Raw genomic sequence first — 22,552 nt, 5'->3', positions numbered from 1 at the left:
CTAGTTTAAGCCATCAGCTGTATCTGTGCCTTCCCCACCTTAGCAATCTTTTGCTTCCATTTTTACCTGCTTTGTCTGTTGAATTCCTCTGCATTGTTGCTTACTTGTTAGTGCTCAGACTGATTGCATCAGTGTTCCTGTCTGAATGTACGTGCTTTGCCGTTCAGCCTACATTACCTAACTTGCTGTATTTTTGTCTTGGCTTGTTTTATCTTAAATGTTTTTGGTGGGTTTTTTTGTTATTTTTTTGCATTGAATGTCCTAGTTCTTATTGTCTTTTTACCTTTTCCATGTGTACAGTTTCTACTGTATCTTTTTTTCCCCCTTTGCTGTCCATTCTAAATATTTTTGCTGTTTTATTCTCATAGAAGTGCTAGATAAACTTTCAGGTTTTTCTTTCTTTCCATTTTTACTGTGTGTAGGTAGGCTTTTCTATAGCCTACCTTTCGATCATCTCCTTGTTCCCTCTACTTAACATATGGATAGATCTTGCAATTCCCTTCATTCAGGGTCTTAATTGAAACTTGTTAAATAGAAACCTCCTGTTTGTTCAGTGTGCACATATGGATGCCAAGTTGTAACCTGGGGGAGGCAGGACATTTTACTGTACTCCTTCCATCAGATGGGAAAATTTGCAATTTCTTGAGGAACATGATACTTTTTATGTGGGTGATTGTCTTTTACTAAAATTGAGGACAGTTCTGCACAACTCCTGTTGAGTGGGGGCTGAGGATGTGGCATATACACTGTTTGGACACCTATAGATGTTCTGCATATGAATAAGGGAAGAAACTGTTAGTCATAGTTAACAAAATGTTTACCAATTGGAAGATTTAGGGTCTGGGTCATTTGCCTCAAACAAAAGGCAGAGCAGTATAATTTTATTAATGTTACATATTGTTGAATATCCATACCTCAGATTCTCATTTTGTAGAACTACACGATTACCCAAGGAGGGAGTTTCAAGTTTATCAGTAACAAGCACAGTATGTTATTTTGATGGTGATTGCCGTTGTATGTATAGGCATTAATAGCTGGAGAGACTCACCAAATGAAAAGAGTGTTTACAGTGAACACTTAAAATTGATATAAAGGGAGGGTAGGTAAGACAGGTTGGGTCACTCAGTCATGAATGATAGCAGAACATCTTTTTTATTAGCTTCAGTAAAATATTTTCATGTCTAACATTTGAACTCTCTCTGACAGGTTCCCCAAAGTATAGATCAGTCAGAAGATGAGGGATTCCAGTCAGCATCCAATCTGACTCCTGATTCTCAGTCAGAGCCGAGCATGACTCCAGACATAGATTTGTGGGATGCAGTGCTTACATATGGACCCAGCAAACGAAGATGTTGGGAAAGAATTGGATAGTATGTGTTTGATCTGACTGACAAACTTACTATGCATTGTATGCAAATGTGTGAAGGTGTATGGCATCTTAGTTCCAAATGACCTCAGTATAAATAGAGAAATGTGTATTTAATTTGCAGAATTCAATATACTACAGAAATAGGGATAAAGGAATTTTATCAGTGTCAACAACCTAGTTCTTAGAGCACAGCGGTTTTATAGGAAGAGATAAAATCAACTTTTTCAAAAATTGAAGGGATTATGAAAACACTTGCTGTTTATGTGAAATGCAACGTTTTTCTAACTATTCTGAGTTCTTGTGTGCTGTGCAATTTGTCTCAGTTAAAAATGATTCCACATTTTCAGTTTAAAAAGAGAAAGTGGTAATTGTAGAGCAGCAGAAAATTAAACCCATATCTCCCAGTCTTGTACAGTATTGTATTCCTTTTCCCTGCCTGTAACCAAAACAAATTATTACAACAGATTTCTTGATGGTCTAGTTAGACTTGTAGTTCTTTTGGCTGCTGAGTAGAAAATGCATCTCCTGAGAGAAGGGTCTATCCAGTTCTGTTAAATCTTCCTGGCTTCCCTAAAACGGAAGGGAAAAAAAAAAAAAGACAGATATGATGGGTATCTTCCTTACACTCCTGATGGACAGTGGTGTGCCTGATTCTTGGAGAAACTTTGCTCTCTATGTTTTCTGTAATTTTAAGTATCCAGTGATGTGCAGTTGCCGTGTTATAGTCTGAGCCTGAGAAGCTCAGAAACTCAGAAGTACGCTAATCTGATTTTTCAAAGCCCACTTGAGCTTTGTTCCTAATACAAGACAGTTTTTCTTGCTACCATTTAGACTGTAAGGGTCTTAGAGTCAGATATGGTCCATATGCCTGACAGCTTTTGTGTAATACCTGCGACCAGAATTCAGAATTTTTGGAAGAATTTGAAGGAGAAATTGTTTTGGACGAGAGAGTAATCTTTGCTGAGAAGAGCTAAAATGTTTTAATAAAAGTTCATTCTAGCATTTTGAGCATATTTCTCTTTAATTTATTTGAATATTACTAATAAATGAACCATGGAAATCTGGTATATATTGACCTCATTTTCCTAATGTAAAACCTGCATCAGGGAAGGCCACAAAAGCAGCTGGTAGTTCTCTGTCAAGGATTCTGTCTCTGAACTGATGTTCGAATTACCTACCTTTTTCTTCACTGTCCTGAGTTTGAGCTACAGTTTCACTGACTGAATGTATATTCCCTTAAAAATGTACTATATTACAAGTAACTTTTCTGTGAGGAATTCTGTGTAAAATTCTGAAATGCTTTTGTTTTCTGTATGAGATATATTTCGTTTCACATGATCAGCTTGTAATGTTGTTTATTCTGACACAGCCCACCAGGTAAAAAAGAGGAACCATATCTTACTGAAGCGGGGAGAGAAGCTTTTGACAAATTTTACAAACTTCGAGAAGGGGAATTACAACTGTTCAGTAATACTGTACTTCAGCTTCCTCAACTTGTGCTGATGAAAGAACCTGAACTGGTTAAGGATGTCTTGAATGTCCTCATTGGTGTGGTATCCACTACATTTTCACTCAATCAGGTATGGATGATTTTTATCTGTGCTTCTTAGTCGAATCTTCTTAATTTTTCTTTTTGTAGAGGTTTCCTCTTCTGTGCATTTACTTCTGTTGGGATCTTGCAGTTGTGGAGAGTGTTAAAAAGTTGAATGTTGCCTAATGGCAATAAAGCAGTATTTATATATTTCAGTAATTATGTTATTGCAGTAGGCTAAGAGTATTTGTAGTGAAAATAGGTTTATGAATATTTGAAAATAGGTGTGTAAATAGTTTTGTAAATTGGATTTTCTTTAAGGAATTAGATAATGAATCTTATTCTGTATACTTGAAGATACCATTCATACTCCTGAAATTTTGCTACAATTTAATGTTAATCTCACTGTCCTAGCTATATAGTCTCAGTCACCACATTATCTAAACTGAAAATTTGTCTGCTGTTATTTTTGTGTGTAAATGTTTGCTATTTTAAGTCTGAATACAGCTATGAAATACTTCAATCTGCCTTTCTTTTTCCATGTTTTCTTTTAGGCTGCTCAGACATTTGTGATAAAGGAGGGGGTATATGTATCTGGAACTTCACCAGAGACAATGCACAACCTGCTGGCAGAAGTTGCAGAGTATGGAACCTATTACACACGACTAAGTCGTTTTTCTCTTCAGCCAGTTTTGGATTCCTCGTACAGCAAAGGACTTGTGTTTCAGGTAAAACAATTGCATTAAATTCTCTAGATTTAATGGGCCAATTATCTTAGATGTAGAAGGTAACTTCTGATTAAAAGGTAAATTAGAATTTTGTGTAAAGCTTGAATTTCTGCATTTGCAAAACTATAGTATATTAAGTATAATAAGTATAATAAGTATATAACTGTAGTATTTTAAGTATAATGCTCCTTTCCAGGTTGGCAGTGAACAGTGCCACTATGTTTAAATCACAAGTCTCCGTGCTTAGGGCTTGCTTGCACTGAAATATGCAGTAAAATGTCTTCATTTAAGTAAGGACACAGGTTTCCCTAGGTTTGTGTTCTAGAGAACAGGGAGCTCCTCAAAGGGCAATCCAAAGAAGCTGAACCAAGATGCTTTATTATACTGGGTGTGGGTACAGGTTTTGTGCACTGGATGTGTAAAGAGTATAGAGGGGCCATCTGGCTAATTGGAATGTCTGAAGTTGCATGGACCCTCACTTTCCCCTTACTTTGGTGTACAATTCTCTCTTACTTTCATATGCCAGTATTTAAGTAAAAGGTTTGTTTTGATGCTGATACAATTGATGTGAGACGTTGATAAACCATTAACAACTTTCACAGGAAGACTTTAAATATTTTCTGTTGATACTAGGCATTCACAAGTGGGCTGAGAAAGTATCTTCAGTATTACCGAGCCTGTGTTTTGTCAACACCTCCTACTTTAAGTCTTCTAACAATCAGCTTTCTCTTCAGAAAATTAGGTCGTCAGTTGAGGTAAGAGAATGATATTAAATGTTTAAGCTTTTTGTAGCAGAAAAAGTGCAATCTATTCATATACACTCTGAGAGGACAGAGTAAATGGGCTGTCTTACTTAGTCTATCAGTATTTTTCCTCTATTTTTTTATGTCCAGAAGATTCTAGGGGAAATATGTAAGGTCTTTATATTCAGTTTCTTTATTATCCCAGTTATCATTCAGCAGATACAGTATGGTTGTGTGATATTCAGTTTCAGCAAAGTTCATCATTGTGATCTCAAGAAACTTCTGGTTGGAATTTTTATGTATGTTTTAATCCTGTTTTTTAGGTATTTAGCTGAACTTTGTGGCATAGGAACAACCACACTGGGGATCAGTGGTGGAGCTGGTGCTTCATTTCCTACGGTGATTTTTAGTTTGATGTTTTTATGTTTGGTTTGTGTTACAGTGTTAATATTTTTCAAAGTTATATTGGATGAAATGTAACTTGATTACATTTCAGAGAGTCTCGGTCTCTCTGCTAGCAAAGTTATGACCTTGGACTTCAGTTAGAATACTGTTATCCTTTCTTCAGGTACTTAAAAATTTGGAATTTTGTCCTGTGTTTTCAATTCCTAAAGTAAACACAGGTGCCCAAAATAAGCCTTAGAGCATTTTGTTTCATTCTAGTCACATGAATCCAAGTCTAGACACACTTTTTTCTCTTTAGTGACTATAAAGTGAGGTTGAGGTAACTTGCTCAGGTAAAGTGATCTTAATTGCAGATAAATAGAGAAAGTGAGATGAACCCTGCCTTCTGTGTCTAGTGGACCATGTAAAGCCAAGTCTTTATGAGTCTTTTGTTATTAAAGTTGTGTTGCAGTTTGCTGCCTAACATTAGGCTGTTTTTCAATTTTTTAGGGTGTTAAATTGCTTTCATATCTGTACAAGGAGGCTCTGAACAATTGTAGCAATGAACATTACCCAGTTCTGCTGTCTCTGCTGAAGACGAGCTGTGAACCATACACAAGGTGTGTCCATACTCTTCTCTGCATAATTTGAGTTTAGGAGTTACAAATTGGTAATCTTGTGAGCAACTGCCCATTTAACGATGGCTTTTAAAATTTAGAAAAAAAGTGTTTCTATCTGCAATATGTATTAAAATTAATCTTGCTGAATCCTTCTTTCCTTTTTTTTTTCAGCTCATTAACAATATAAGGGTTGTATGTGTGACTAGATTAGTAAATAAATACATGTAAATAAGACTTCTTTCTTGTTGCTGGTCCTGAAAATTCATACTGGAATGTGAGACTCAGATAACCTTTTTTTCTTCCTCATACCTGTAGTAAAATCCTGAAAATGGCAACTGACAAGTTTCTCTTCTCGTTGCACAAACTGGGAAAAATTGTGCTTATTTCCACTATCTTTTTGTTGTGGGCTTGTTAGTAAGCAAAAATGAATAAATATCTGTTGTAACCAGATGATAATAAGAGGTAGAGTTCCTTGGATTGTAACAGTTTTGTTAAGCAGTGCATATCAATTTACTGGCTTATAGACTTCTGAAGAGATGCTTTTTTTTAAATATCTGTTTACTGGAATTACAGCTGTAGTCCATCATCAGTTTACAGTGTTACTTAATAGATGTAATGATACTTAGAAAGAGAATACAGTCTGTCAAAATGCTCTAAATTTAAGAGTCCTCTCATGGCCGCCTTTCTTGTGTTTCCTTCCTTCTACTTCCTTCCTTCTTCCATCCTTCTTCCTTCCCTTTCCTTCCTTACATAAAATGATCTTCAGAGAAATTTAATTTCAGATTTACCAGAAGACTCCCTGAAATATCTTCACAGCTTCTGCCCTATTTATAGAAGGAAGTCAGATCTCTAAAATACCAGTGGCAGGATTTCATGGTATCACAAAGAATCTAAAAAAATTTGAAAGTGTGCTTACTAGTATGTGATACTTACTGCATTCATTCCTAAATTTGTGCAGATATGTATCAAAGCATCAATCATATGATCAAGGATGCCATGGAAGGAGGACTCCATTATCTACAGAGAGTGTTATCCCATTCATTTGTTAACCTGAAAGAAATAAAATAATAGAAGTTGTTACTCAAATAAATCATAGAAATATCAGATTTAATACTTTAAAAGTTCATAGCTTTTTACTTACAACCTTAAAATCGAACAGTGGTTGTGGTGTTAAATGCTTTCTCTTTGTTACACTCAACGTCTAGAAGCAGTGTTAGTAAGAAAAAAAATATTGTCTTCAAGGAGCTCTGAGCCTTTTAATCTATAGCTTCAGATTGTGTTGTAAAGAAAATGTATTTTTATTTCTTCTGAAGTTTGGTTTCACATGGAGAAAATATGAGAAAACATAAATAAATATTCCAAAATAGGAGTTTTCATTATTCAGTATATATTAAAAATGCCTCTGTGTCCAGGGAAAAAGTGCTTGGTGTTGCATCTTTGTTTTATATCCTTTTAGTTTTTCTGTGCAGAAATTATCTCTCTAAGACAAATCCTTTCTGCTTATCTCTCTCTGTGCTCTTGATGTGCTGCAAAGATTTCTATACATTTTTATGTATGCTTAGTAAATTGATACAGAGAAATAAAAAGATTGTTTTAATTAAGGCACTGTTCTTTCACCAAAACTAATTATCACTGAAATGTTCTATATAAAAATGGTTTAAGAAAAGTGTAGGGCCACAGTCTCCTCTGTGTATATTTAAATATCAGTGTCACAGCACTTAATTGCTGATTTTTTATCCTGCCTATAGCTTATGTCTTTTGGTATTTTAAAGAATATAGAAAATGCTTGATTCTAATAAAGACAAGAAGGAAGGAGGATTGACTTTCACTCCTGTACAATTTTATTTTTTTTAGATTTATCTATGATTGGGTGTACAGTGGTGTATTCAGAGATGTTTATGGAGAATTTATGATCCAGGTGAATGAGGATTATCTTTGTTTCAGAGGTACAGTATATATATGGAGCATTTACAATTTATATGATTTGTGCTGTTAATTAAATAACTAAAATATATGCTTTCATCTTTTTGTCATGTAGATAAACATTACTGGACTCATGGTTATGTTTTGATTTCAAAAGAAGTAGAAGATTGTGTCCCTGTATTTCTTAAACATATTGCTAATGATGTATACATATGTGGGAAAACCATAAACTTGCTGAAATTGTGCTGTCCTAGGGTAAGTTTTGGGTTGGTTCCTTTGTATTACATTGAGAATTATGTCTCTTTAAAGGAAGTTTATAGGTTTTTATCAAGTTCACTCTGTTATTGAAAAGCAGTATTGCATAAGTAAGATGCTAATTGATGAAAGGCAATTACTTGCTCTCAGATACTTGTGAGCTGATTATCCACTCTACTTGCTAACACCTCACTGCAGAAATATAAATTTTAACAGCATCAAATTTATCATATCCAATGCACATGCTGTATTTCTTACTTTTCTTTGTATTAAAAGCAGAAATGTTTTAGGTGCCCAAGCAAGGGCATTCCACTTCTCACACAACTCACACTACTTTTTGGTTCGAAGCTGCCTCACTTACCAGGTCCTGACTCAGTTCTGCACAGCTCTTGTATTCCAGCTTCATCATTACGTTTCCAACAAGCACTTAAGTAGTTCTGTTTATTCATATTTTGCACAACAAGTCTTCTTATTGGTAAGAAAAACATGTTAAACTACTTTGTGTCTTCCCTCTTCTCTCTCTGTGTCTAAAAAATGAAACAACCAGAGAGGTGTCTAAAGTCAATAGGCACTCATTTTCAGGTAACTAATATTCTCTTTCCTTCTAAGATCAGAGTCTTGACAGAGCAGAGCAGCTCATTATCAGCTATCTAGTATCAGGTATAAACCTAATACCTCAAGAATGAAATGTCCCTCTGCTAGTTCTGAGCCTACTCATAAGCATTCCCGAACCATGACTCTTCTGCCAGTAGAACTGGCTTTTTTATAGAAGTGTCAGCCATCATTTCCATAATAATTTACAGCTTTATCAGTCAGTAACACAGCATCTTAATAGGTAGGACATTCCCCCAGGTCATGTGGCACCCAAGCTCAGTCATCTTCCATCTGCGAGTTACAGTGACATTTCATCATTTTTCAGCAATAGCCTCAAGAGCTGACTCTTGCCTTCTGATACATGCTTGGTCTGATACATTCCCAGGAACACACCTCTGGGTATCCCATCTTCTGGCTCTTAACGGGTAGACAGGGGAATCCAGTGTGAGTGTGCTTGTGCACTTCCTAAATTTTTTTCCCAAGCTCAGTTACCCTTTTTCTGCACTGAGTAGAACAGCTTCAGAGATTTAGGGGTGTTGAGGTGGAGTAGAAAGAGCTAAGATATTTAAAGAATAGGTACTCTGAGGTGTGTACTGACCGTATTTTTGACAGTTATGTCTTGTGTGGAGCTCCCTCCTGTAGGTGTGGGTTGGTTCCAGGCGTTTCCTACTGAGTGGGGATCTGTGGGGAATGTAAGTGAATAAAACGTAACTTTTGACAGGAGAGGTGCATTCAGCACTGAAATACTCATGCTCAGTTAATCTGGATATTCAGAAAAGGAAATTTGAGATGTTTAGAGCATGATTAGTATAAATGTATGTATTGCATTTTAGATTCCTGTCCAATCCTGTAAAGACAAAACCCTGAGAATCTGACCTGTGATCCAAGTTGTGGAACGTTGTACCTCTGTCTCCTACACTGAATAATATAAACACTAAACCCAGTGATTTTTATAAACAATTTTAGATCCTGTATGGAGACTTGTGTCAGTGTCTAGAAGAAATATATGAGTACATAATATAAAATTTTGCTATTTAAAAAATGTATTTAAAAGGAAATTTCTCATTTTTCAGCATTATATATGTTGGTCAGATATACCTGTTCCTCGGATTTCAGTTATTTTTTCACTTGAAGAACTGAAAGAGATAGAGAGAGACTGTGCAGTGTATGTAGGTCGAATGGAAAGAATTGCCCGATACAGTTCCATAAGCAAGGAGGAAAAGGTAAATAACAAAGGAATAAATACCTCATTGGGATTTTTATTTTTAAATCGTTAATTTTCATTTTTATTGTAACTTTTAAAGAATTTGTATTTATAGTTAAAATTTTTAGTTAGTCATAGTCAATTGCTGTTTTAATTGTTATCATAGCAAGTTTATTTAATATAACTTTTGAAAGTATAGGTAGCGTGTTGCATTTTCATATATTAATCGAGTGTTGGACTTTCGTCTTAGGTCTTTGCAGCATCAGATTTATCCTCTTACTGAAAAGATTGTTGATCCTAATTTAACAAATGTGACAAGCTAATTAGTAACCAGATAGACTATTTGTAATTTGCGTAGCTAATTGTTTTTTCAGAACTTTTTAGTTAGAGACTTTTGTCCTTCAGATTCCATCATGTAGTGTGTACGTATCAGATGGATTTGGTTTGTTTTAAGATCTGGAGTATTAACTTCCAATAGTAGTTTGCAGACTTTCCATTTAATTAATTGTTTTACTCATATGTCTGTATTATATTAACATATTAATAACGATCATAAAGTGTGCACCTGTCTGCAACAGTGTATTTTCAAATCTAAAATAACAGAAAAACTTCCACCAGTGTTTTTGTTTCTTCTTTTATTTTTTAGGATTTGCGCATGGAAATAGCCAAACAAGAATTAATTGTTCACGCTCGGGAAACTGCCAGCAAAGTACTAAAAGCCATTAGTGGTAAGTTGCAGTGGTGTTTTATGTGTTTTCTAGTGGGTTTGTTGATGTGAACTAATGGTATCTTCTAATACAGATCAGCAAATATCAGAACGAATGGCTTTGGATGCAAAGAAACGGGAACAGTTTCAGAAGCTGAAAGACCAGTTTGCAAAAGACCAAGAGGTATCTCTGTGTGTTTCTAAAGGCCAGCTGTATTTCTTAGGCAAATAAATGAAAGGCTATCTTGATTTATTGTACTGAAGTTGAATGAATAACTCATGAGGTACAAATAAGAACTTGTTGCAGATGTGTGATTTACCGCTGGTATTGAGAGTGGCTTTTAAAAGTATTAAATATTTATGCAGCGTCGCCTTGCAATGAAGCAGGAGGAGATTGATGATGATTTCAGCTATGCCCGAGAGCTCAGAGAGAGAGAGAGAAGACTGAAAGCTTTAGAAGAGGAAATGGAAAAAAAGGCAAGGTAAATGTATGCGAATAGTCTTCAAAACCATCATAAAGACCTCAGGAAAAAATTATTGTGTATTGAAGTTTATGGTACTAGTAGTTCCCAGACACTGTTCTACAAGGGTAATTGCAGTTAAAGGTGGATGTAAGGATTTTTGGTAATCTATGAGCAATTTTGTCAGAAATGGTTAGTGGCCCAAAAATCTAGGACCCACTAATTTGTGCCAACCCTATCCAGTCTGGGTTTTGTTATAATCAAAATTTCAGGAAAAAAATTAGCTCCATCTTACAAGTAAAAGCAGAACCTACAGCAAAAATGATCGCATGTATGTCAAAGCAGAAGTAAAAAGTAGATGAAGGAATTAGATTGATATTTCACTTTCTTCTGTTATACCTAAAAATACTTAAGATAAATGAGTGGCCTACTAAGAATAGATTCAGAAATACATATTGACTAAGAATACAGTCCTGGTTTTTTCTACCTGTTTATTGTCTGTGGTTGAAGCCTCTGGCTTCTACATTTTAAAATCTGCTTCTCAGTTCTGAAGTACTATTCTTTAGATGTACTTTAGTGCCTTATTCTTTAGAAGAGAAGATGAAAATCAGTATGCAAAAATCTATAACTTATCTTGATTTTTACCTTCATTTAGGCAGGAACTAATTGACCATTATAGCAAACTTTCCGATGATGCAGCCCGTAGGGAACAAAGAACATTATGGAAAATCCAGCGACACAAGTTGGAAACAGCCCGTCTTAAGTTTCTGTTAGAAGATCAAAAGCGCATTGAGGTATCTTCTGAAAATATTTAAGAAATGTAATTTAGAAAATTTGATATTTGGTACTTAAGGACTTTTGGGTTTGTCTTTTACTTGTAGGAAATGCTTGAAAAACTTCCAGATGGAAACTACAGGAGAAAATTAGATATTATTCCTTCTAAACAGTCCCAGTTGGCTTTGGATAAAAGCCCTGTTGAGAAAGATCCACCTTCACAGGTGAGTTCATTTTCTTACATAAACTCCAAGTTGCTGTTCCAAGTTTCCCTAAAGGGTGTTAATTCCATCATCCATTTCAGTTCACTAAACTCAAGGTTCATGGTAACAGCAGAGTGAGTAGTTATCCCTTACTTATAGTACATGTGAAAAGTTGGAAAATTTTAAATCCTGTGATAAAGTGGTACCCTAATTAGTAGTTTGACTATCCGACTAGCCATACAGTGTAATAATTATTTATTTTTTTTAGGTGTCTTCTGTGGAACCTCTGCATTCTAATGAGACAATTGACAGAAAAGAATCTGAGCCTGAACAGGAATATGCTCCTTCTGCTGACAAAGCACTGCCTATGCCAGAGCCAGCAAACAGTGGTGCTGATCAGCATTTTCAGCATGAAGCAGCAGGATCTCAAAGCAGTCTCCAAAGTTCAGAGAAAGCTTGCAGTCCTCTATGCAGTGCTGACTCCCTACCTGAATCCAGTGTGAATATTGAAGATTTCTTATCAAAGCCACAAGATGAACAGTCTGTTGCCATTAGCATACAAGGATCTTCGCTAGATGAAGCATTCAGAAATATTAACTCAGATCTTTCTGAGACTTCTCAAGTAAGTGAAAGTCAGCCTGTCTTGGGAGGAGCACCAGAAGGAGAAGACAATGCACCATTGCATCAGCAAACAGAGTATGATTTTAATACAGTCCTCAGACCATCTGCAGCTTGGCAGGGACATGTTAGAGTTGGAGAAAATGTATTTGATGTGGAATGCAGAAGGCCTCGGTGGAATATGCATGGACATGCATCTGATGCCAACATTAGAGTGGGAGAATATGTACCTCAAGTGGACACTTACCAGCCACATTCAAGCCCTTATGGGCATTCTTCAGACTCCCATATAAAAATCAGCAGCTGTGTTTCTGAAGTTGAATCTAGCCGACCTCGATGGAATATTCATGGGCATGTTTCTGAAGCTCATATTAAAATTGGGGAATATGCTTCAGAGACAGAGCCCTCAAGGCCTAGGTGGAACATTCATGGACATGCCTCAGAAGCCAATATTAAGATTGGTGAGTATGTGTCAAATGTAGCTCCTACAAGGCCTCGGTGGAACATCCATGGCCATGCATCTGATGCCAATATCAAGATTGGTGAAAATGTGTCGGAGGTGGTCTCAGCTAGACCTCGTTGGAACACCCATGGGCACGCGTCACAGTCACACATCAAAATCGGAGAACTGGTTTCAGATACAGAGCCTTTGAAATCCCGCTGGAGCCCATTTGGACACGCATCCCAGTCAAGCATCCAAATAGGGAAGTGGGCCCCATCTACAGAAAATGATCCAATACCTCATCGTAAAGCCATTTCAGGTTCTTCATCCGACTCCACAGTGCAGACACTTCTGTACAGTGAAGAGTTATCTCCCGCTGAAGGGAGCAGAAAGGAAGCGAAACTGTCACAAGTTAAGGAAGAAACTTTGCCACAGTCACAGATGCCTGACAGTGTTACAGACTTTGATGCTAATATTAAAGACAATAAAGAAGAAAATATAATGGAAAAGAAACAAGAAGGTAAAATTAAATGAAATGGAATTTATTCAGTCAGCATTTAAGGGCTCGTGAAAGTAACTGTAAATGTTCAAAATGGGTACTTACTACTTAATTCCTTGCATAATTTTTCAGATACTGCTAGAATTCAGACGAAAGAATAGAGCGTAATCTTGTCTTTTACAGACAAGAAACACAGCATTAAAAAATTCTAGCCTGAAACTCTATGAAACAGGGCATTGTGGGTTCTTGAGCAGAGAACATGCATAAAAATGGTGGGGTGGGACTATGAGGAGGGACTCTTATTGGGATGGTTGTTTCTGTGAAGGTTTGTAAAGAAATTTTGAATAACTTCAGAAGCAGATCTGAAGTATGAACTAAGTATTATAAGTAAGTATAAGTAAATGCTGTCTTTAAATGTATTTACAGTAATTGCAGACGTGGTCAACAAGGACCCTTCTCCAGACTCCTCACAGAGCTTACAGGTAAGAAACAGAAGTAGTTGTTGAAAAGATTTATTTTTCCTTTGAAGAATTGAACATACTGGTAGTTCAGGTGATAAGTTTCTCTCCTGATCTAATAGTCACTGTAAAACCATGTTGGTTTCACCTGTCTGAAATGTACAGAGTAGGCTCTTGTATTTTCAGTTGGCACAGCTGGTCAGATACACATTAAGCCTGAGCAGACAAAGCCAGCATCTCTCATAAAATTGTCCATTTATGTGTTTTAGGCAGAAGAACCTGAAAAAGCCATTCCACAAGATACTGTACCTCAAGAAACTTTAATTTCTGAAGAGAATGCTTCCAAGACTAAGGAACGGGAGGGGGAAGAGGAAGATACATGGAAGAAAGAACAAGCTTATTTGAAGGCCTTATCGGATCAGTATTGTATTGAAAAATATCAAGATAGTTATGATTTGATGTGTGAGTACAACTGTTGGAACAGTAGATCAATAGAAGATGTGACAAACCTGATCAAGAAAGCTGAGTGCCAAAAAAACCCCCTGACTTAACAGTAAATTACTGATGTTATGAACTGCAATAGCCAAATAATTTGCTCATAGGCACAAAGAGGTGTTTGTAGAGTTACCCTAGAGGTGTTTGTAGAGTTTAATAGGAACATATTATCAAACTTCTTGAATCTAATAACTTACAATGTTTATATATTTTCAAATTTAGCAGAACTACCAGTTTCTCATCTCTTGCATCATGTGATACCAAGATCATATACTTTTCCTGTGGATCCTACGGTGCAGTCGGCAACAGATGAAACTGCTGTACAGCTGAGTGAGCTCTTGTCTTTGCCAGTGCTGATGAAACGTTCTATTACTGCTCCACTTGTATCTCAGTGAGTATTTATTAGAAATTTAGCAATTAATTTAGCTGTTAATGTTGTGTTCGGTTTTGAGACAAGAGTTGCATAAGGGTGTGTTCTCTTAAATTTACTCTTTGCTCCTAGAAGTGATTCAGTGGATGGTCCACTACTAATTAAAAAGTTTAGATCTATGTGATAAATAGTAACATAAACTTAGATTTTTATGTATGAATTAAAAATTTGAATGTCTGTTTGAAATACAAGGGCTTAGAGGGAAGTGTTTGCTCTCCAGCTTGTGGATTATGCAGCGGTGATTTTGACACCATTGGTTTCGTTGTTCTTTTAAAAAGAAGGTATATTGTTTATAATGTATATGGTTTTATTTGGCAAATGAAAACTAAGGGAGTAAAAGAAGAAAAATCTTTTGATTATGTGGAAGCTCATGCATATTGATCAGGGCATATTTCATGTTTCTATGGGAATTCCAGCTTCAGGCCTGTTTTGAAGTATAATAGAAGCTGTTCTTGTTACAATTGGGATATACAGTGAAACCACATATATGTTTTGCAGGTATATCTAATGGTGTTTTAAATAAAAGTTTTTGCTATTATGTACAAGATTAGCTTCTGTCACGAAAACAGTTGATCACAGATGCATTAATTCCCCTTTTGGAATCTGCTTTCTTGTAGGTCTGAATTTCCATTTACTAGCTCTGAGTACGCTATACTCAAAGTTTGGTGCAATGTAGAAAGATATAATTATCTAATTTAATTTTAAACATCCAGACTGGCTCCCAGAATGATCTGTGTACAGATTCACGCATCTGGCAGAGCAAAGTGAGCAAGCCCGAGTTGTGTGCTGGCAGAATTAGCCAATCCCTGATAGGCAAGTTAAATTATTTAAAGCTATGTTGAATACCTACATTACACTGTAAACTGTAGTGTAGACCTGCCATCAATGTCTGGTGACAGAGCTTTACCAACTAGTGTAATTCTTCTTGGGGATTTAATAGTCTTTCTTAATCTATTTTTGTAGATGACAGAGATAAGAAGGTTATTGATAAGATATTGCTCCAGGTCCAGCAGCATGTTCTGAAGATCTTTACACGTAGCTGGCCTTAAAATACATCCCCAGTACTGTTCAAAGCCCAGTTACCTGAAGTGATAGGTTTTAATTCTGGTATATTCTGGATGAAGATTTTTTGTCTCATTTTTTTTGCCTAAGTGGATATCATACTGTCTTAAGTTCTGAAGCATTAATCTGATGTAGCCACAGCTGAATGTTAACAGTAAGGAAGGCATTGCATTTAAGTATAATACCTTTTCTGTGGTTTTATTCTTAGTGTTTCTCTTGTGAACAAAGCAATAGTTGATTACTACTTTGTGGAGCTGAACGTAGAGAAGCATTTTGAAGCACTGAGACACTTTTTATTAATGGAAGATGGGGAGTTTGCTCAGTCACTCAGTGACCTGTTGTTTGAGAAGGTATTTGCTTTGTTGTCTTAATCGTTGTGTTTGGGTTGTCTGTTTCGGCTTGATACCTCTGAATTAATTTGGATGGGAATGAGGGAATGGTGTGAATTAGACCCTGGCTTTTGGCATTTGCCTCTTTTGTACTGTGTTGACAAGTCTTGTATCAAGAAACTGTTAACATTGTAAGGACAGAGGCAAAAGGAGGTCTTCGGCAGATAAGGAGTCATGGAAGGGTATTTCACTCTTTACTGTGAAAACTGCTGCATTACTGCTGTCCCCTCCCATCTGCTGGCAGCAGGGCTGGAGAGCCTGTAGCCATTTGCTAAAATCCACTGGAAGGCCCTGTGTTGCTAGATACCTTCCCTTACCTTAAATATCCTTAAATAGAGAGAAAAGAGAGCTGGGCCCTCTGATGAGACAGTATTTTCATGACTTACTGCTGTGTCTGGGGGGAAGACAGCAAAGTAGGAGGGTTAATATAGCTGGTTGCCAGTGGAGATGGGTGGCTGTAGGGGAGTTACAGCATTTCCATGAGTCCTAAGAATGCTTTAGACCCAAACTAGAGAAAGCACTCAATGAATGGCTTTATTTGTAAACCTCTGAGAGTGCTGAGTTGAAGAGAGAGGCAGATTCAAGTCAGGTAAATGCCTGTTCTGTCCCTGGCTTTCTAAAAACTGCATTCCCTGCTGGAGGAACGTGTAGCAGCTCCTGAACCACAGCAGACATATGAAAATAAATCAGTCCAGGTATGAGATTACCTTCATGCTATGAACAGCAAATAGTTCAGAAGTTGCTTCTTATGCTGTTCACGCATCCCTACAGCAGATGTAAAAATTTTTAATCCAGGCAGGGTTGTCACCACTTTCTGCTTTAATTCACCTGTTTTCAGGAGCCAAGACTCTTTACTGTGTAATTGGGATTTTTTTTTTTTTTTAATCCCTAGCTTGGATCAGGACAGACACCTGGGGAATTGCTGAATCCACTGGTTCTTAATTCTATTTTAAATAAAGCATTACAGTACAGTCTTCATGGTGATACCCAGCTTGCTTCCAATCTTTCTTTTGCCCTCAAGTATCTTCCAGAAGTGTTCAAGCCCAATGCACCCGATGCTCTGAGTTGCTTAGAGCTAAGGTACAAGGTAAGAAAGCATGCAGAAAGGCAGAACAGTGCAATTATGCCATGGTTCTTATGTACCATGGTAGAGTGAATATGTTCTTAAGAATGGAGTAAAATAATTGTGTAATGGAAGTTACAGGATTTATTGCACTACATTATTAAAATATGTACATTAAATTGTTGAAATACTTGTATTTTTAATAATCTTATAATTTCTAACAAACAATGTAGTATGATCAGCACTGTTATTTCTTTTAGGTTGACTGGCCTCTGAACATTGTCATTACTGAGAGCTGCATGAATAAGTACAACAAGATCTTCTCCTTTTTGCTTCAGCTGAAGCACATGGTATGGACTCTCAAGGATGTTTGGTTTCACTTAAAACGTACTGGTAAGTATTAGGAGTGAAATAGAGAGCATCCTGTTTAAAATGCCTTTAGCACCTTCTGCTAGACAGTTGCTTATAAAGAGTCATGTCAAGCTTCAAAAGCCATAGTTTCTTTAAGAATCATCCTTGGCATTTTAGACAGACTGTACTAACAGAAACCTTCATTACTTTAAAAATCCTGGGTTTAGGTGGTCTCTGTGGATGCTGACGATAATGCATTTCTGGTTTTATTTTCAGCTTTAGTGAGTCGTGCATCAAATTCAGTTCAGTTTCGACAGCTCCAGCTGTATAAGCATGAAATGCAGCATTTTGTGAAAGTTATTCAAGGTTACATTGCTAATCAGATTCTTCATGTTACATGGTGCGAATTTGGAAACAAACTGTCTTCTGTGGGCAACCTGGAAGAAATTCACAGAACCCATGCTGAATACCTCAACAAAGCAATCTTCAGGCAAGCTACCATTCTTATTTTTACTTCAAATATTTAGGTTAATGGAGTGACCAGTCCTAGCCTAATGTATTTGTGCAAAACTGACTTCTACCTGACACACTAAGTGTGTAAGTGTTTCATAAAAACTACAAAAGTATTTTTATGTAAGGAAAACAAACTTCATGGTATGTTATGAGGTCTGTACTTTTCTGATGCTTTTCCTCATCTATCCATCTTTTTCATTTCCCTGAACTCCTTGAATTACCTCCTGCTCCTGTTCACTGTGCCTCTGCAAGTTTTCCAGTCTACTCAGGACAGCTCTAAACTAAGACCTCTAAACTAAGGGCACTCTTGCCACAGTTCTGTTTTGCTTTCACCCCATCCTTTGTCATAGCCTTTGTAAATTACTGCTGTTCAATTCAGCATGAGTAGTGTGCACAAGTAAGCCTTGCTGAAGGATGTAAAATGCTTCTCCTATACCTTTTATGTGCCTTTAATATGCAGTGACCAGGGCTGGGCTTTGAAGGGACAAAAAGATGTCTCTGTCTACATTTATGAGCAATGCTAGAGACACCTTTTAGGAATCACAAGCTTTTAGTCCCTTGGTTACTGTATATGAGGCAGAGGGGTGATGTGAAGAAAGAAGCCTAGAGTTTATTTGGTTTCTTCTTGAAGAGTGTACACTGGAATGATAAAGGGGTGATATGGAGGGAGAAGAGATGATAAAGAACAGAAATTATGAACAAGAGGAGAAACCTCTCCTTTCACGTGTCTTCCAGTTTTAATCAGAAACAACTTACTAGAGCTGCTGTTTGGATACCGGGGTGGGTGGGATGAGAGAGGATTAAAGTTTAAAGAAACTCAGAGCATAATGTTTTTAAATGTCATCTCTTTTGCAAATGCAGATATCATTCTAGAAATCAGGTCAGTTTCTTGGAAGTGCAAGCAAAGTATATTAGTTTTAGGCACCTCATTTAAAATCTCCATTACAGTTGGCTGCAGTCTTGTGGATTTTTTTCAAGCAATTACCTCCTTTAACCTAAGGGATTGTCGCCCCATTGTATTTTTAGTCTTGCAGCCAATAAATTATGTCACCTAATTTCTAAAGTTGTTTTTTTTTCTTTTAGGGGTCTGTTGACAGAGAAGGCAGCCCCTGTGATGAACATCATACACAGCATCTTCAGCCTTATTTTGAAGTTCCGCAGCCAGCTCATCTCTCAGTCATGGAGCTTCGATGCAGGGAAGCAAATGGCTGTTCATCCCAACTTTGGTCTGATGCAGCAGTCATACAATACCTTCAAGTATTACTCCCATTTCTTATTCAAAGGTGAGAAATTGCATAAATTTTAGATAGAAGAAAAAATAACTGACAGCTGAAAAATTACATAGATGTTTTGGTAGTGTAATGTAAAAGTAGGAACATGTGTGTACTTAGTGTTAGAAAATGTAATTCCCAAACGAAAACTTCATTATTGTTGTTTGCAAAGATCTGCATATCCATTAATTAAAATGTCCACACAACAAATCTAACAGATATCCCAAAACTGTAAGTTTTTGCTAATTTACAAAATAAGCATTTGGTATTTAGCTCTATATATGTGCATACATTTTTTTCTTCTCTCTGGAATTGAGTTCTGGAACTTTTTATTGGCAGCAATGAGAGATAACTAGATAACACTTAGAAGTAATGTTAGATATATATGCACTAGTTGAGTATTGCTATGGGTATCAGATTTGAGAATTCTGATTCCCATGTTGGATTAAAGCTCAGAGAGCCTCCTAGCACTAGCTGGAGCTTAAAGCCAGTGCTCCAGGCAAGTGTTTTGCAGCTACACAGATCATTTGCCAAATGTTCTTTCCTTTAACATGATAAAGTTTTATCTGTCAGCTTAGGCTATAGTGTGAAGAAATGGTTACCTGTCTTTCCTCTCCATTTCTCTTTCAGATCTTCCTTGTGTTTTTAGTACAAGTTCCTTATCATTCCTCTAGTACAAAAGTGGTTCGTGGGGTTTGGGTTCCTTTTTCTAGAAAATCCCGAATCCCTGAAGGAGGTGCAACTGTTTTCCTTAGATCTATTTCTAGATCTTTTCTAGAATATTTTCTAGTCAGACTATATTCTTCAGGAAATGAGCTGCCCTTTTTATTCTTTAAGGGTGTCCAAAAATGGTGTCAAAGGACCAAAAACAAATATTTCAGGATGAGTTAGAATGGCTGCTTCCAAATTCTACAGGAAGTCAGAACACCTCTGGGAGCCGCCTAAGTCCATACTACGAGATCTATGGTTGCTTCATGGACAGAGATTAATAGACCATTCCGTAAGGAGATTTGATGAGTGACCCAGTTCTTTACACCCTCATTATTAAGCACTACAAAGCAAATGTGTGCTTGTTCATTTCCACTTGTACCTTTAGTCACCATGTATTGTAAAATGCTCTCTTTCCACAGTGGGTTGATCCAGAATCCATTGAAAGCCAATACAAAGTTGTCTGGACTTCAATGGCTTTGGCTCGGGCCCTAACTTCTAACAATACACTTTCCCTTCTTCCTTGCATGCTCCTGCTGCTTGCTAATTCCCTTTATATTAGTGCATGGGATATTTGTGAGCTTAGGGAGTTTCTACTGGCTTTTTTCCTTTGTAATTAAGGATGTTTAGAGTAGTTGGTTTGTTCATTCATAGAGCCTGAGGGGTTTGTCCTAGGAATTTTTGGTTTTTCTCTCACAATGGACTTTGCTCGAGAAAACTTCAGCAGAGCTGAAGGTCACCAGAGGACCTAAATGTGCTTCCTGGTCAGTTGAAATTATGATAAGAACATACTACCTAACTGTGAAAGATTCTATGATTTCCATGTTTCTGTGAATGCAACTTGATAAGGAAATGTTCTGTTAGAATAATACACTTTCACTTAGAACCAACACATAGTCTTCTGCATCTTTTTTGAAATAGTTCATAATTCCAGAAAGAGATACTGGACTTACGTTGAAATGTACATTTGTTTTTATTGTCCTCAGATTTCTACATTAGGCACTTTTTTTTTTTTTCATTAAAAGGCACAGATACTGTCAAGGCTGACTTTGGAATATTAATCTTAGTTGAAGCTTACTTTTTTTTTGTTTTTCTTCCAGTGGTAACGAAGCTTGTAAACAGAGGATACCAACCACATTTGGAGGACTTTCTGCTGCGAATCAACTTTAATAACTACTACAAGGATAACTGAACTCTATATAGAGTAAGGATGACTGATAACATAGTAAAACAGAAACTATATATATATATATATATGCTTATGATTTATAGAAGCTTTTGCAAATGCCATGCAAAGGGCATTTTTCTTCAGTGAAATAACCCACTATCTACAAGCATGAAGAAAATAACCACCAAATACAGAGCATGATGCTTAAAAATCCACCAAACCTGCCCGTTGTTTGATCTGCTGAAAATTGATGTTGTCGTTATTGCAGAGATAAAAAAGCTGAGTGCCAGATCTTCACACAGAAGAGTGCAAAACTGTATATCTGTGAATGTGTAAATGTTGTATTTTCAGTGATGTGAATTTCCTTCAGTGTAAATACATGTATATGAAATAAATTAACAGATACTTTCTAAAACTGCACTTGGTAATTACTGGATAAATCATGCCAAATTTAGTTTCTTTATACCTAATTTAAGCTGTGCATCTTATTTGGTGGTGATTATGTAGAACATCAAAAACAGAAATTCAGCATCACTAAAGCAAAACAAAATATATTCCCAGTATATTCCAACTACTGCTTTCAACTGAAGGATCAAATTTTCAATTTGCTAATAATTTTCCTTTTCCTTCTTCATATTTTTTTCTGTATTGTGAAAAGCAACAACTGAACTTTCATCTTCATGGTATGAGAAGGTTTTAGAGAGGCAGTCAGCTTTGAAATATGTTGATTTTGAGATTCTGGAGTCACAGTTGCTTAAAATGTGGATATATTCATCAGGAGCTCTTTGTCTGATTAGGGAACACTTATTTAAAGGTGCAGGTCTGGCTAGCATGTTAACAATACCATGAAATATTGAATAAGATTATTTTCTTCTGATGTATAGGTAGTTTTATGATTTTTTTTTTCTTAAATAGAAATAAGCATTAGAGTCAGAACATACCAATGGTGAAGTTGACCTGAGTGTTTCTGCTCCTACTCTGATTCCAAAGTCAGTGTAAAACGTGGTAATGCACAGTTGTAACATACATGTTCTATGCTGTTTCTTTATCTGTGATGTATTCAATTGACTATCTGCCTTCTGTTCTACAGAACAGGGGATTGTAAGAGCAAATGGCTTGCAGACTGAGCTATTTTGTTGCCTGGGCAGGCAGAGAGCTATTTTGGGAATTTGTAGGACTGGGTGTCTATGTGCCTTCTGGTGCGAACTGATGTCTTGTCATGAAGCACCTAGACTTCCCACTAGAGAGCAGCCACACAGCTTCATGGGGAGCAGTATCTGATGTCTGGGACTTTGGAGATTGGCACTGCACTGTAACTGTAGAAAGACAGTTTTATCTTTCCCATGAGCCCAGAGTAACTCCTGGAGGAACAGCACACATACCTGCTAGTCAGCTCTCCAAAATGCCTGAATGCTGCTGACATAGGCAGCCAAGAGAGGGTAGAAAGAGGGAAGAGAGAAAAAGGGATTCAGAGCACCTAAATGAAAGTCCTGGTATGATTACACAAGAGGAGTAGCCTTTTCTCGCTTGACTTCTGAAGGAGCACTCCCTGGTGAAGGAAAAGACGGGCAAGATTAGTAATAGCTACAA

At 36.7% G+C, this 22,552-nt stretch overlaps 1 protein-coding gene across 1 annotated transcript in view; it reads left to right on the top strand.

Moving 5' to 3' along the window:
• The window catches only part of TUBGCP6 (tubulin gamma complex associated protein 6), a 43,810-nt gene extending 22,428 nt beyond the window's left edge, over nt 1-21,382 (top strand). The window contains 24 exon segments of the mRNA XM_027894894.1: nt 1,207-1,370; nt 2,739-2,949; nt 3,455-3,628; nt 4,262-4,383; nt 4,695-4,770; nt 5,266-5,375; nt 7,230-7,321; nt 7,414-7,553; nt 9,221-9,370; nt 9,998-10,079; nt 10,153-10,241; nt 10,424-10,539; nt 11,174-11,312; nt 11,400-11,516; nt 11,764-13,075; nt 13,481-13,536; nt 13,782-13,974; nt 14,230-14,398; nt 15,708-15,849; nt 16,781-16,975; nt 17,212-17,344; nt 17,579-17,792; nt 18,899-19,098; nt 20,895-21,382. Coding sequence (XP_027750695.1) covers nt 1,207-1,370; nt 2,739-2,949; nt 3,455-3,628; nt 4,262-4,383; nt 4,695-4,770; nt 5,266-5,375; nt 7,230-7,321; nt 7,414-7,553; nt 9,221-9,370; nt 9,998-10,079; nt 10,153-10,241; nt 10,424-10,539; nt 11,174-11,312; nt 11,400-11,516; nt 11,764-13,075; nt 13,481-13,536; nt 13,782-13,974; nt 14,230-14,398; nt 15,708-15,849; nt 16,781-16,975; nt 17,212-17,344; nt 17,579-17,792; nt 18,899-19,098; nt 20,895-20,986 — 4,488 coding nt within the window. The 3' untranslated portion in view covers nt 20,987-21,382.
• The last annotated feature ends 1,170 nt before the right edge of the window (nt 21,383-22,552 follow it).

This window comes from Empidonax traillii, unplaced genomic scaffold (assembly GCF_003031625.1).
Source record: "Empidonax traillii isolate 1590-97213 ecotype Southwest subspecies unplaced genomic scaffold, ASM303162v1 scaffold447:size986111, whole genome shotgun sequence".
Taxonomy (NCBI): domain Eukaryota; kingdom Metazoa; phylum Chordata; class Aves; order Passeriformes; family Tyrannidae; genus Empidonax; species Empidonax traillii.
Note: the sequence above shows the minus strand (reverse complement) of the source record. Positions and strands in the feature narration are given on the sequence as shown.